This window comes from Danio aesculapii, chromosome 6 (genome assembly GCF_903798145.1).
Source record: "Danio aesculapii chromosome 6, fDanAes4.1, whole genome shotgun sequence".
In the NCBI taxonomy this organism is placed as follows: Eukaryota; Metazoa; Chordata; class Actinopteri; order Cypriniformes; family Danionidae; genus Danio; species Danio aesculapii.
The window spans coordinates 25,026,137-25,042,607 of NC_079440.1; the positions used below are offsets into that span (position 1 = coordinate 25,026,137).

The 16,471-nt window shown below is 32.1% G+C and overlaps 2 protein-coding genes across 7 annotated transcripts in view; one reads left to right on the forward strand and one right to left on the reverse strand.

Annotated features, from left to right (window-relative positions):
* Positions 1–1,902: 1,902 nt before the first annotated feature.
* gadd45ab (growth arrest and DNA-damage-inducible, alpha, b) lies at positions 1,903–6,157 on the reverse strand. Its single transcript, XM_056459818.1, is given in 5 exon segments — positions 1,903–2,620; positions 4,532–4,723; positions 4,725–4,746; positions 5,533–5,634; positions 6,015–6,157. Coding segments are annotated over 5 exon segments (471 nt in total). The 5' UTR covers positions 6,056–6,157; the 3' UTR covers positions 1,903–2,506.
* Positions 6,158–8,557: 2,400 nt separating this feature from the next.
* sec16b (SEC16 homolog B, endoplasmic reticulum export factor) overlaps positions 8,558–16,471 on the forward strand; it is a 31,094-nt gene continuing 23,180 nt past the window's right edge. For 4 of the 6 annotated variants that reach the window (XM_056459819.1, XM_056459821.1, XM_056459822.1 and 1 more), the window contains exons 1-5: positions 8,558–8,615; positions 11,150–11,443; positions 12,872–12,972; positions 13,050–13,152; positions 13,245–13,332. In XM_056459819.1, the coding sequence (XP_056315794.1) occupies positions 11,181–11,443; positions 12,872–12,972; positions 13,050–13,152; positions 13,245–13,332 (555 nt within the window). In that variant the 5' untranslated portion in view covers positions 8,558–8,615; positions 11,150–11,180. Of the gene's footprint in view, positions 8,616–8,963; positions 9,012–11,149; positions 11,444–12,871; positions 12,973–13,049; positions 13,153–13,244; positions 13,333–16,471 lie in introns of those variants that run through there. The other 2 variants (XM_056459823.1, XM_056459820.1) reach the window with 2 other exon arrangements.

Below are 16,471 nucleotides of genomic sequence, written 5' to 3' on the forward strand. Positions count from 1 at the left end.
AAAAAAAAACAAAACAAAACAAAAAAAACATTTCGGTTAATTAATGTTTTACTGTAATTAAGCGTAACTGCTTTATTTATGCAAAAACATACTTATTATTGTGAGCTTACTTAAGTTTACAAAATAAGCAATACTGCACCTATAAGGATAATGGCAAAGTATAAAAATGATTTAATGTCTTTTTTTAAACATATAGGAACACAATAAATGAAGAGTTCAGAGGCAAAAACCTACAAAAGCTGTTTAAAATTTCCTTAAAAATTTTGCATTTTTATCAGGCTCCTGTCTGTAGGTTCAGTAATTTCAAGTTTATGGCAAAGAATACAGTCTTTAAAATGAAATAACTCAACATAAACATAGAAGTCTGCTAATCTGCTTAAAAGAAAAATGCTAATTTTCAATGCAAATTTCAGACGGCACTTAGAGTTTTTTTGCATCTGAACTCTTCAAATGCACTTTTCTGTTTTTTTGTTTTTTTTTTTTTTGTATTTGAAGCATTATTGAATAAGTCTTTAGCACTATTGAATAAACTAAAGTGTGCTTGTTGTCATGTTTGTTTATGATGTGGCCACTGAGCTGCTTGACCCTCGATAATTGCTGCTTGATGCTATATTTATTATTGTTATTATTTTTATTAATATTATAATTATTAATGGCATAATAATTACTTGCTGGATGAATGTGTGTATTACTTAAAACACACTTCCTTACTGACTTTTGTCAAAAATAAAATAATAATAAAGTTTACATTTAACAATGTTTTATAGTATCGGATAGCCAATACATTTTCTTGCAGCGTGCAATCCTGAGTTGCAAGAGGAGTTGTGACTTATGTTACACCATTTTATATTTGAATAAGCCAATATTATTAGTTTAATGATATGTCTGATTTCATAAAATAGTCTTAATGAATGTCAGCATACTCAAATTTGAAACCTTTTTCTAAGCAAACTGCTGAAATTGTGAAGACGCCACGATGGCTCAGTGGTTAGCACTGCTGCCTCACAGCAAGAAGGTCGCTGGTTTGAGTCCCGGCTGTGCCAGTTGGCATTGTTCGCTTGGCTTTCCTCCGGTTTCCCCCACAGTCCAAAGATATGCGCTATAGGGGAATTGAATAAACTAAATTGGCCGTGGTGTATGAGTGTGTATGGCCATTTCCAGGTACTGTGTTGAGGCTGGAAGGAAAACCATGTCGCCTCTGACTTGCTTGGTTTGGGACTTCTGGAGCTGCTCATCGATGGATTTTCTCTTCAGTGTTTGGACTTTCAGCAGTAAAAAATAAACCACACTGAACTAAACTGAACGTCAAAAACTGGATTCACATCATTCATTCACATAGGTTCAATTTACTAGAACTTCTATGCAAGCTGCTTTGACAATCTACATTGTAAAAGTGCTATGAAAATATGAGTTGAATTGAATCCACTGCATAAAACATATGCTGGAATAGTTGGTGGTTCATTCCACTGTGGTGACCTCTGAAATAAAAACTAAGCTGAAGGAATGAATGATATTGTAAAATTTAAACTATGTTTAGTGTGAAATTGTATATTTATGATTTGCAAAAGTTTAAAGTAATGTTAAATTAATGAGAGTTTGCCAACATCTAATAAATGTAACATGACTATATAGTAAAAAAAAAACTATTAGTTACTTTACTTGAAAAACATGAGTAAACAACGTTACCTTAAAAGCAACACGTTGATTTTACTTTAAAAAAGTAAGTAAACCCATTGACTTAACTTTTGTAATTATGCACAGTTTGTTTACTGATTATAAGGCAGCAAGTTTACTCTCATTTTAAAATAAAGTCAATTAATCGCTTTTTACAGTGTAAATGTAAACAATTACATGCCGATAATGAACTCTGTCAACACACACACTTCCAAAAACTGAAGCATATTGATCTGACATTTTATTTCGAACACTTTCTGATGATGAACGCAACAATATAAATACAGTGAATAAATTAACATTTTAAAATACAAGAGAGAACATATTGTAAAACAGTTAAACAAGTAACTCATTTCTACTCAAATCAATAAAAACGTGTATATTCCCTTTTAAATAATTATAATACAGGACAGCATTGATATCATGAGTTATGCTCTTGCAGCGGGGTTGCAGAAAGCCCAACATTTCCCAGCCCATCTGATCTCAGACAGCCAGATCACATTTGCTCGAGTAGATTCCAGCTGCACGTGTTCCAGTCTTAATACTCCAATCCAGCATGTGTGATTCAGTTTCCTGTGCAGTCTCTTTCCCGGTAAACTCAATCCCTGCAGCACTTTGAACACAGCGCTGAGTCAGTCATTCATTCATTCTTCCTGTTCTGAACCACCTGGAAACACAAAATCCACACTTGTTCTGATCATTGGGTTTGCTGGAATACATCTCATCCGGCGCGTTTGGTTAATCCCTCGTTATTATTAGGCTTCATCCAGAGCAGAACTCCAATCTTGTGCAGTAGCTTGTAAAAGCTGTGAAGTAGATTGTTTGCTTCGGTTCATCGTTCGGGCAGATTGATGACTGGCACCCACTGGTCCAAACCCCGACTGTCTCTACAGAATCGATTTAGTTTGCTGAGCGCTGGATCTTTCCATGTGGACGACTGTGGATTCTGGGAGAGAGAGAGAAAAAAAATGTATATTGAGATGCGTAGTTGTATGCAGCATGTAATCTAGATTGATTCAGAACTTCAGGGAACATCAAAATAAAAAGGGTGTTAAAAGGAAATACATTTATATGCTACCAGAGTAAAGAGTAAAATTTGCAGGCAAACAGTCAAAATAAAAGCTTGATGAAATTCAACATCTCAATATACTTCAAACAAAAATCAAAAACTGGCGAGACATTAGAGTTATTGGAGAATTAAGTTAACATTCCACACTTCCAGTTCTGATTCTGGTGAACATCTTCAATATACTATTAAAATATGTTTCAATTACAATTGCCTAATTCCCAATTGCCTGAGAAAGCACCTTATGCGAGCATTAAACTTTTTGCTATATATATATATATATATATATATATATATATATATATATATATATATATATATATATATATATACATATACATACACACACAAACACACATATTTTTTTGTACTTTAGGGCTGCACAATTACTCTAAATAAAATAAAGATTGCAATTCTCCAAAATCCTGCTATTCTCATGCACATCTTGTCAGGGAAACACAGCTCTGTAATCAGTAGTAAAGCTCTTTAAGAGGGCATCCTGTAACCGCTTTTATTAATCCAAAGTGACTAATAAACACTTGACTATGCAATAATCACACAGTATGACTTATTTCAAACATTCAACATAAGATAGGAGGTAAGTTTGGAGTAAAACATGTTATTAAAAGAGCCGTAGTTGGCCGAGAAGCATTTCAAATCACTGTCAAATTAAAGAATGATCATCTTCGACGCATTTTGTTGCATAACTCGTCAGTGAACTATTCCTCTATGTAGTAAACTCTGCTCCATCTGAAAGCAGGTGCTGGAGATTTACTGCTTATTACGGAGCCAGCTTTACTGACAAGATGAGCACGAAAGTCGCCTTCGATTAATCATGCAGCCAGTGGCGAATTTAGGCATGGGCAATATGGGCAATTGCCCAGGGCGGCATGAAGTGTATTGCAAACAGCTCTGTTCAACTAACTAATGCTTTCTTTACTACTTTATTTTTCGCTGTGAGTTTATTTTATTATTGCAGAGAAAAACAACCAGATTAATGCATTATAAATGCTGCACTTAGCAGTGTGGGTGGAAGGCATATATTAAAAAATACTGATGCTCAGGTATTTCAAAATTTCTACCCCAATATTGAACAGTAAGTAAATCAAATATATTCCAGACTTGATTATAATAATTGCTAAACTCGAAAAGGTTTAAAGCTATTAATTCTGCAGTAAAATGCATTATTTAATATATATATATTTTTTTATAGAGTTGATTGCCCAACAAAATCATCCTGACTTTTAACAATTCCAATTATACTATTCAAGGAATTTGGAACATTTTTCAAAACAAAACATTGCAGTGATATTTAAAATATTGCCCCCTAAAAATTCTGCATCCCTAATTCCTCAATCCACAGAAGAGAGTGCTTTTAACAGCTGCTGGTTAAATAGACAAGCACTTGTTTTCAAAGGGCCTCTCTCTAATTTGTTAAAGATGGTCACTTCACAGAGCTTTTCTTCCAGGAAACTGTGTTTGCAGAAATGCCCCAGTGTTGCACAGGAAGTTCTGCGAATACTAAAGGCTGCCACAGAAGTTCAGCACTGCTATTATATCACTCTGAAGAGCTGCCAGTTTACTGCAGCCCCAGACCGGCAGGAATTCCACATCACAGACGCTCTAATGGATCATTGAACTTTCAACTACTTCACTCGTGCCGCCCTCAAAGAGCTTAACTAAACCTTCCTGGCAGTTAATTATGAATATGCATGAACAACTCTGCAGCTGTGATCGATCTGTGCTTTTGAGCTCACGGCTCGCGTGCAAGGGGAACGAAATGACACATACGGTGACTAATACACAGTGGAGGTCCATCGACTCTCCTCCCGGTTTCATGCCCTCCAGGATCTCTGCCAGACGTCTCATGTTGTTCACTCGCAAGATATTGATGTCGTTCTCACAACAGAAGGCTTGAATCAAGGTAAAATGGATCTGGAGGGCCACATCTTTCACATCCTCCTCATCTGTGGCCAGCAGACATAAAGACTACATTGTCTGGGTCCCTGCAAAAACATCAATGAAAGTACGTTTAAAAAATGTGCAAACAAATTTAATAAAATGGATGAATGAAAAATATAGTCACACTTTCTACAATAAGGATTTATTTGTTCTTAAATTGACTGACATTAACTAATAATAAACAATACTTTTACAGCATGTATTAATCATTGTTCAACATTTACTAATGTATTATTCAAATGCAAATGAACATTAGTTACTGCACTGTGAGCTTACATGAACTAACAATGAAGAACTTCATTTCCATTACATTAACAAATATTACTAATACTGTACAAAATGAACTGTTCATTGTTTTTTCATGTTGCTAAATACATCGACACTGTCAATTGCAGAGCAAAAATCCGCAAATTATATAAAAGCAAGCCCAGTTCAACAGAAATGACTGAATGTCACCTGCAAAATGTGACACCTTTATTGTGATATGAAATCACCTGTCACACACACACTTTCATATTCTTCATGCTAGATGTTCAAAATTACACCCTGATGCAGTTTGGCAAATTCTGACCAAAACATTTAGATTTCAGAAGATTTAATTTATCGGAATGCTAATGGTTCTGGCAGTTAACTATTTGAACAGACACAAATGATACAACGTCAGTGGTACTGTCTCTGTAAAAACACCTTACAGTGTGTTTCAGGCGTACTAGCGATGGCCAGATAAAAATAAATTCACGATTTCAGTCTAGATGTACAACATATCTTGCATTTTAAAGGAAGGAATGACCCAGATATGGTTAGTAAGGCATCTTATCATGAGCACTTACACATTAAGCGACTTCGCTGCTTCATAAACTCCCACAGTGATGCAACCCTGAGGTAACGCAGCTGTCAGGACCTCTTCCAGTGCCTTTTCAACAGAGTCCATTCTGCAAAACCATTCAAACACAGTAGAGTTAATGTTACAAGCGATAACTCGTATAAAACAAACAGGCCACCTGTCTTAGAGAGTTAGGATAGAGAAGCCTTCTGCATAAACGCGATTTGCAAAATATAAATCAAATTTAATCATCAATATCACAAGTACTGCCGTTTGATCAAACTTCTGCACAACATTTATGCAAGTAACAGGACAATCATGCAAGGACAGGCGATCAACTAAGCAGATCATCAACATGACATCTGCATTCGCTTTTGGGAAAACGATTTTCTGATTTTTACGAGCTTTTAACGACACAAACGGACAACATGCGCGTGACTGTCGCTTCGAGCTTATATGCAAAACCAGTGCGTTTAATATAAAACATACCTTTCCGTTGCGTTATCTCCACACGGCTCTTCAAAAGTCATATTGCACGTTAAAGACAGATATCCTTACAGTATGTATCGCGCACAGTTCTCTGTAATCCTGTGTGATCCAGACACAAGTATATGCAGCTGAGTCCGAGTCAAGCGATAAAATGACGCTCACATCATGAGACAGCAGACTAGAGTACTCGCTCGAGTCTCATTTACATACTCTTACTTGATTGGTCAGATCACATGAACGCGCATGCATGAACACGGCAACAGTGACTGTATTTACATATCTAAATATGGTTACTTTTAAAACGTCTTAGTTCATATATATATTCTAGATAGTTACAGGCAACGCAAAGTAATTTTCAGGCAGCCACTCATTAATGTACATAAATATTTATAAAAATAAACGAATAAATAAATATGTTGTCTCGATTTAGAGCGGTCTTCATGATAAAAGAGCGTAAAATAGGTTAAAGTGACATCTAGTGACGAAGTTAGTGAAGTAATCACTGCACATTTCTATTGTTAATTATATGCAAATACTAAGATTATTTACTAAAAACAGCGATACTTTTTTTACAGCGTTTTAAAAATAATTTTAGCGTTAGTTAATAATTGTTGATATAATTGCATAATTTTAGTTAATAAAAATAAATCTCTCTCGCTCTTCGAAGCTCAATTCTATAAAATAATGGTAAACTAACAAAAATGTGCATTTTTATTAGACGTTGTGTGTATGAATGTTGAAATGAGCATAGGTCTACCTACGAATAATAATTTATTATTTGTATTTTTTTTTTGTGTTAACAATATTAACTAACCTTATTGTGAAGTATTACACTAAGCATAACCTAAACCAAAAATGTAAACTGTTAGTCTCAGATGTATTTTATTTAATTTTATTTTATTATCGTAATAAAATAAAATAAATTACATGCAAGGTTAATAGTTTCAAGATGATTTTTTATTATGCGAAAAGTGAAAATATACAATGTGGTATAGCCTATACATCACACATTAAAGAATAATATTATTTAATTTACAAAATGCTGTTGTTTTTAAAGCCTTTTATGTAGAAGAGTTAGAAATAGTTTCAAAGTAATTCTGCATTTCAATATATATATATATATATATATATATATATATATATATATATATATATATATATATATATATATATATATATATATATATATATATATATATATATATATATATATATATATATATATATATATATACATAAATCTTTTTCAACGTTCTCAACTACAAAAAGGGAAAATCTTTTCCAAAGCTACAATTTGTATCAATATCTTGTGATGGATTAACCTATGAGGACATTGCTGATAAAAATAAAGTTTGTACAGAGAAAAAACAATGGAACCCTGTGTAATGTACAAAAACAAAAAACAAAACAAAACAGTGTGTATGTTTATATAGAAATATGCATTTAAAACACAGGTTTGTCAGCATTTTAACAGCTGGCAGTAAATAAAGTAAATATTACCCTAAATTAAGTTAGCACATCTACATTTTAATGAGCTGGTAAAAATATATAGCTGAGTTTAATTTAATTTAATATATCTCACTTTTATACAATGCATTTACATATAAAGAAAGAACATTGTATGTGATACATAATATTAAATGTGTTAAAATTTTACATCCCTTCCTAACATTTTATTTTTCCTTTTGTAGCACAATTTTTTTCCTTTTTTTAAAAATGGATTTAACAGGAGCGCACTGAATTATACATAAAACAGTATACAAGGGAAATAACAACAAAAATTATTCAAGTATATTAAGTATTTTTTTTCAGCAGTTGGGATGTCTTAAGAGATTTGGGATAACTCTTTATAGAAGTCAGGGAAAAAATCTTTTAGATCAATTAGAGTTTATAATTTGGTACAGTGAGCATACATTTTGTTTTGTGGATGTGGTACTTAAATAAAATAAGAATTTTAGTTATTTTGTTCATTTCCAATAATCCAGGGTTGCAAGGGGGATGGGGTGAAGGGAATGCTTGTTTCCATTTAACCATTAGGGGAACACTTTTATCTGCAGTTAGGATTTTCCTAATATAATTGTTATTCATTTTTTTTTTTTATCCATGATAGAAAGGCCCTTAATAGTAAGCTCTGAAAGAGAACCAGATATATGTTTATACATCTTTTCGGTTTTAATAAAGTGAAGTAATTTTGGGGAGATACAATGGGCAAGATTTTTGTATTCATTCAAAGTCATTTTTAAACCAAAAACGTGAATAAATTCACTGTAATTATATAAATCCCTACATGATTTAATAAGTCTGTAACAAAAATTAATTCTTTTTTAGCATAATCTTTCCAAAATATAGACTTGTTTTTGAATAAAATATACTAATTGTTCCAAATAATACATGTGTGGGTGAAAAACTAATCAGTTTCCCTTCCTAACATGGCATTTACCCACTTCCATGAGCAATACTGTGTCCCCCAATGTGTGTCCGAGCAGCTCCAGCGTCTGTGCACGATGGTTCCGCACGACGTGGCAACTTTAAATACTCCAAATATGGGAGTGCGCACAGAAAGCCAGGGGCGCCTGTCAAACAGCTGTATGCAAACACACTGTAAGTCTTTACTTTGATTTATTTGACTTTTACCGTTGTTTTTAAATAAGAAAATGCGTTTTTAAAACGTATAAATGCCTCAGTCATTTTATACAAAAAGTACCGGCATCAGTGATGTGTATAGAGTAAATATAATAAAAAAAAGCCGATTGCCAGCTGTTGACAACATCTGTTTAAAGTAGCCACAAAGATGTCCATCAAATGTAGGAGTATTCTGACTGACCTTTTAAATCAAGCCATTTAGAAACATTTGAGAGACTTTGAGACTGGAGTCAGTTTGTTTGTTGTGCTCTAAAATGATGTGGCATGTGCACTTTGAAACTATGACAGCACACGCACACGCACACGCACACGCACACACTGAACGCGGCTGTCTTTATGGAAACGTCTCAAACTGTGAGTTAATTGAAATTGGACCGTGAGGAAGTATTTCTTTCATTCTGTCCAGTATATTTAATGTAAATAATAATAAATGCTTACATTTGCTTTCCACGTTGCCAGGTAAATTTTGGGAACATTACGATTTATGTACAAACCTCTCTGTACAGTAATAAATTGTAAAAAACGTTGGTTTTATATTCGCTTATTCGTTCAGTGATAGCTCCTTATATCTGTCACATGGTACTTTGAATATTCGGACTGAAATCACATGTAAGTGTGACTCCAAAACAACATTAGCACTTTTTAATTGACTGTGAACAATGTTGTACTTTTGGTAGTCATTAGCTGCTGATATGATTTCACTATTTAGAATTTACATTGAACACTTATCTGAAATTATATTATGAAGGAGAAAGTCCGTATGTGTAAATAAAAAAAATTATCTCAATATAAATTGTCTATGCCTAATGGAAAAGCGTTGTTTTTTAAATTCAACAAATATCCTAGAATAATTATATTTTTAATCAAACAACTGCAGTTTTTATGTTTCCAAGCCTTAGTAGTGTTAGTAGTGTAGGTGAATAACAGTCACTGTAAATGTTTTATTGCCATGTACTAACATTTAAGTGAATCATTTGATACAGTGCACTTATTGCGTACATACACACTTTTTAATGTAGTCATATTTTATTTATATAGTTTTATGATAATGTTTAATTCAATAAATCGTCACCTTAGAATTATAAGGTTCTATCTGACATCTTTGTCAAAATTGAGTTATTGACATATTCTTATGAAAGGACATCTTATTTACATTATGTGATATTTTTGTATAAGTTTTTTTTTTTTTTTTTTTTACATTTTTAAGACTTTATTTAAAAATAAATTTATCTACAAAGTTTAACTCTGGCTTGGCTCTATAAGGTTCTTTCTGTGAGCCAATCAGCATTTTGAATGCAGGCACAAGGACCAATCAGGATCAGCTTTCTTTACCTTTTGGCCAGACTGCTCCACTGACAGCGGGAAAGACCAGAAAGAGTGGACTAAATAATGCCGCACCACACAAAAATCAAATGTGTGTAAATGTGATGATTTAGAAGCTTTTTTGACATTGAGATGAAGTGTTACATTTGACATTATTAAAAAAGAAATGGATATTTAAAAAAATTATCTTAAGTATGAAATATTTTTATTTGTATGTATATATATATATATGGTAAGTGAAACATTTTTCAGTGTTCATTAAACTTATTTGCTTATTGTCTGTTTTCTTTTAGAGTCTTTAAATTTAATATTAGGCTTTTAAGGGTAAATACTTAATTTAATTCATGGGGCATATAATTCAATCAATATAATTGAATAATTCATATAAAGCATAAAATGTTTTACATATTAACATATTAATTAGATAAAATTGACATCTGCACTGGACAAAATATTTAACACAGCCTTGTGTGCCTAAGAAAAAAATATTCATCCTAAAACATGAAATAAATGTTACAGAAAGCAAAAATGTAACTTTCTCAAGCATCAACTTGTTGTTACAACACAATATTATATATTTTTTGATTGAATTTCTTGAAAATTAATGCTCCAATAAATGATCTGCCAGATAGAACCTTATAATTCAAAGCGGAAAATTACTTTTCAGAATTTACCATGTTTTTTTTTACTCCAATTTGCAAATGTAAGAGAACTTTGATAATTTACATTTAGAGAGCATTTAGGGTCTCTGTCATGTTAATGTATGATAGTGATGAATGCAGATAGAACCTTATAATTCTAAGGTGACGAAATGTTTTGCACTGCAACATAAGCTTATTAAGTAGGCCTACATGACAAACAAACAGTAGGTACATTATATAAGTATAACCAAGTGAGATCAGTTTTTCATACGCCCTTTTAAAATACAAAATCTATAACATTCACTTTGTTGCATTTATAGTTTTATAATCTTGATATCTGTAGTTACATCGTAAACCATCATTAAAACGGTTACAGAACTGAAACCAAAGGTTGGTTTAGATTTACTGCTCCCTGATAAAGAGCTTCTGGATCTGTGCTGACTGATAGCAGCTGATTTGTGTATACAGCTAAAAACAATATGCCCTGTTATCTCGTTTGACTGACTGTGTGTGTTTATGTGTGTGCAGTTTTCTTTAGGTTTATCCAGTTCTGTGTCTCATGATGGAGCCCAGAAGGGAAGGCTGGCATATGCCAGCCTATCAGTACCAATCTAGTGACAGAGATGACCACTACAGATCCTCAAACCAGTCATCGTATTACTACCCACCAACGGAGTCGAGAGGGAGAGAAAGACAGTGGCAGCAGGTAGATCCTCGGTATGGAAGCTACATGACCAGTCCACCTCCTAAACCAGAGTATATTCCTGGATATAGCAGCGCTTTTGCATCCAACCAACACTTACACTTCAGACCACACTCCAGGTAAATCAGAAATTTTTTTAAATATTATTTCAATACTATAATAATATTGTAATTATAAAATTGCTAGAATCATCAATAATATAATATTATTTCAATATTATAGTTAATGTTTATTTTATCGTTTTTAAAGACAATATTATAATGTTTTAGATAAGAATTTTTTTCATGGCTGCAATAACTCAATTATTATAATACATTTGATCTTTACGTATGCAATACCTTAATGAATTTGTAATATCAATATATAATTATAAATCTTTAATATATGATCATCAATACAGTATATAAAATTTCCATCATGTCAGCCAAATGCATGTATTTGAGAAGTGAAATTGCATTAAAAAGTTATATTTGTTTTTAGAAAGTATTTATGAATTATGTTCATCTTTGTTACCCAGTTAATAATTGTATTGGTGTATTCTATTTCATAAAAATAAGACTTCCAGAAAAGGTTTACAGAAACAAAATGAACACAGAATTATTCATAATTTGCAGGTGGAGTAAGAAAAAAAAAGTAGAATAGTGATGGATTTTTGTTTTTATATACATTTATTTAATTAGTATATTTAGTAAATACACCAATGTTGTTATTAAAAAGTTATGTATGATTGTTAAAGACTGTATTTCAATGCATAAAACTATAAACAAAATAAAATAAAAACATTGTGGGAAAAGAATAGTAAAACAATGTTAAAATAACTGTTAATAAATATATTTAGTATTATATAAAATAACTTTATTACTATTAATAAAATAAAATCGTAATAAAATAGTATAAAAAGTAATATTAATTAAGGAGTAATAAAAGTTTTTGTAAGTTTGCTTCTCAGTTAATTAATTGTCTTTTAGTACATTTATCTTGTTTTAGGATATTTTTAACTTGAATATTTATTTTGAATATTTATATTGAAACTTTTAAATTTATATATTTTTATATAAATATATATATACACACATACACATACACACACACACATTACGAGACCAGTAAGATTTTTTTAATCTTACTTTTTATTTTTAAAAAACTTTTATTTATTTATTTATTATTATTTTTTTTTTGTTCAGCAAGGATGGATTCAATTGACCAGAAGTAACCTCAAAAATCTCTTACATTATTGCCAGAAAAGTGTATTAAATTTTCTAGAATATTTTATCTATATGCAATATATGTATTTTTAACTGTTTGTTCATCAGAAAATCCTCAAATCTTTCATAAATGTTCCACAAAAATATTAAACAGCACAACTGTTTTTAACATGGGTAATAATACCAAATAATAGTAAAACAAAAGATGAAAATAGAAAAAAATTATTTTAAACAGTAATCATGTTTTACAATGTATTTTACTGCTGTACTTACTCAATCTTTCAAATCATTTGCCAATAAATCACCGTCCAAAAGACCTTGTCTAACTGCTAATGCATTCAGGCAGGAATATGACTACTCTTCTTCCAGCTACTGGCCCTACAGAGAAGACTATGGCTATTATGATTACCACGGTTATCACGGAACACAATACAGCTCTCCAGGTACATAATATTCAGTCGGAGCCTGCAGTTTTAATTCTCACCAAAACTCAATCTCAAGTCTCATATCGGTTTTGTAGATGGCGGCGGCTGGAGCCAGACAGATGGCTGGAGGACAGAGGGTCATCAGGTCCGGGGACTGACGCAAGAGTCTGCAAGAGCATCATACTCTGATCAGCAGGGGTCTGTCAATGTCCTGTTTTCATACGCTCATGCTGCCAATTGAATGATTTAGTGTTTATTTCAAATTAAGGGTCTTTATCTTTCTTTAACAGCTATAGCTTTAAAACTGACAGTCAGTATGATCGTGGTGTATCAGAGAGACACAGAGAAAGCATGGAGAATGGAGATGGAACTGGAGAGGTATGTTTTCAGAAATGACTTTTCATACATTGTAATAAAGTTTACAATTTATTATATACATTGGTGTTCAAAGGTGTAAGTAAGTAAGTAAAGGTTTATTTATATAGCACCTTTTCCAGACATTGAGTCACAAAGTGCTTTACAATAGAGAAGACAACTAAAAGAACACATGACAATAAAAGAAGACATGTTAAAACATATTAAAACTAATTAAAATCCAAAAACAGAAACACTAATACTGTTAATTAAAAGCTTGACCAAAAAGGTGTGTCTTTTTAAATGCTTTTTAAAAAGGTCAACTGATCCCAAAGTTCTCAGTGCTAATGTGGGGGGATTGATTGATTAATTGATTGGACGATTGATTGAAAAAAATATATTTTAAAAGGTACCTATGGTGAAAATCAACTTTTGAAAGCTGTTTGGACAGATTATGTGTAGGTATAGTGTGTCCACAGTCAAATTGGAGTAATAGAAACCCAATAAGTCTCTTTTTAAAAAATAATCCAAATCCCTGCAATTCTGAGGCCCACTTCAACGTGAAGTAGGAGTGAGGTTTTCCCTGCCCACCGAATTGATTGACAGCCGTGTATTAACATGTGTCCATAGTAACACGTATAATCATATCCACAAGACATGCACAAAGCAACTGGGATTAAAAGATCTGTTCAGCTCTCAGTGATCATCTGCACCTCAACAATGAGTTTTACAAGTTTAAAATGATTTTTAATTGGCATGTTTGTAATAAAGACAGTAAAATTGCTACTTAATTTATCACCACAGCCGCATGTCAGTACAATTATAAAAGAAGAAGCTTTATAACTACATTGTGTATGACTCATCATTGCAGAAAGGCTTGAATTAAGAAAGTTCTTACTGTAGTAAGGGAGATCTGCTTCATTCTTGTCTGTTACTGTGCTGTTTATCTACGCGAGACGCAGCAGGTGAAGGTTACACCCATCAGAGAGATCTCTATGGCTTTCACATGCACATAGAAACGGTGGGTGGGGAGAACCAGTTTATTTGCATTAAAGGCACAGGCAACAAAAACAGCTTCCGTGTCCTAACAGCTTTAATTTCCCAGATTCCGAAAGAAATAATAATTAGTAATCTGATGGGTATTTTGAGCTGAAACTTTACAGACATAGCCTGGAGCAACAAAAGGCTTATATTAAATATTGAAAAAGGGGTAAAATAGGTGCTTTTAAATGATCAATAAAATAAATTGTTTTACTATTATAATAAATACAATTTTATAGAAATTGTTTAAAGTATCAAAGAATCATGTAAAATAACTTTTTTTCCTCAATTTTAATGAGCACAACTGTTTTTATTCAATTATTTTGTGTGGTCATGTGATGCTAAAACTGGATTAATGATGCTGAATATTCAGCTTCGCAACACACTAATACATTTCAATCAACATATTTCAATATTTTAACATTTTAATTATATTTCACAGTATTTTTTATACTAACTGAATTATTGATCAAGTAAATATAGTCTTAATAAGCATAAGATACTTAAAGAACATAAACTTTCAAAAAGTACTGTATTTAAGTTAGGATTAAGTTAGGATTGTGTTTTAGGGGTAAGGTACAAAGATGTCCCTATAAAGTCCACATGAACCAAAGGCTGCAACTGTATTTTTTATTTTTTTTTTGTAATATCAAATGAGTAAACAGTGGACGTGGCTTGTTTTTTTTTTTTTTCTAGTGTTGGTTGATTGGATGTAGTAAAGTTTCATTTAGAAAGATTGGGAAACATGTTTGGGGACACCTCCTCCTCACTATTTCTGTTTGTTGTCAAAACTGACAGTTAGAGGGGCATGGATAAATATGTTAACCACGCCCAATAGCTCAAAGAGATCAAATCTGTAAGAGTAATCTGAGAACTTTACTGAAAACATAAGATTTTACTTTTAAATTACAAGTGCAAACTATTTTTTTTCTTAATGACATGCACAGATGAATTGTTCACCACAAAATTAGCAGTGTAAACTGACAAAATCATATGATTAGTTTTGATTCCATTTGTACATTCAAAGGCACTGCCCCATTCAGTCACTTTCCTTTGGCTTATTCCCTGCTTTATTAGGGGTTGGCCACAGCACAATGAGCCACCAATTATTCACGTGTTTACTGGCAGATTCTCTTAATACTATAATTTAGTCCTTCCAAGTACAATACTAGCTAATTTTTGGACCGTATAAAAAGACATAGCATTTTCCTGATATTTTTAATGGCTCTTAAGCTTTTTTCCATTTTTAGGTGTATGATATACAAACTTGTTTTCTCCTTTTATTATTAAGAAAGTCTTACTTGTTTTATTTCAGCTAGGATAAAAGCATTTTTTTTCGATTGTCTACAGAACAAACCACTGTTATACAATAATTTTCCTAATTACTCTAACTTGCCTAATTAACCTATTACCCTAGTTAAGCCTTTAAATGTCACTTTAAGCTAAATACTAGTATCTTGAAAAATATCTTGTGAAATATTATATACTGTCATCTTGGCAAAGATAAAAGAAATCAGTTATTAGAAATTAGTTATTAAAACTGTTATATTTTGAAATTTGTAAAAAAAAACACAGAAATTGGGGAAAAATATGCTACATATAGCATTTAACATTAATGGGCTTTGTGTATTTTAGCTGGAATAAAAAAAATAAGCGCTCATAGTGAGGCCAAGGTGACATCCTGATTTCCTCAAGTTCAGAGCTCCCCTCCATCAAGAACCCCGACAATACTGCTTTCACAAAATGGGTCAAATGGGTAATTGGGGTCAAATTTGGCATAATCTGTTGGTTGAAAAAAGGAGAACTTTAGATAATGCTTTTATAAAAAGTATAAATATGTATTCATTTGGCACATTCTTTAACCCAAAGTCATTTCAAATGAGAAACAAAAGCAATTAATCAGATTTGATCAAGTATTCAGACTGACCACTATTAAAATGTACTGTATATAAACATCATTTATCACATAAAGTCCCGAAGGATCTTTGTGGAGCAGGTATGGCAACACAAGAACTGCAGCAATGACCATAAGTCCTATAAATTAGTATAGTAATAGCATAGAAAATAAGTACTCTGCTCAAAAACAAAAAGGGAACACTTAAACAACACAACGTGACTCAAA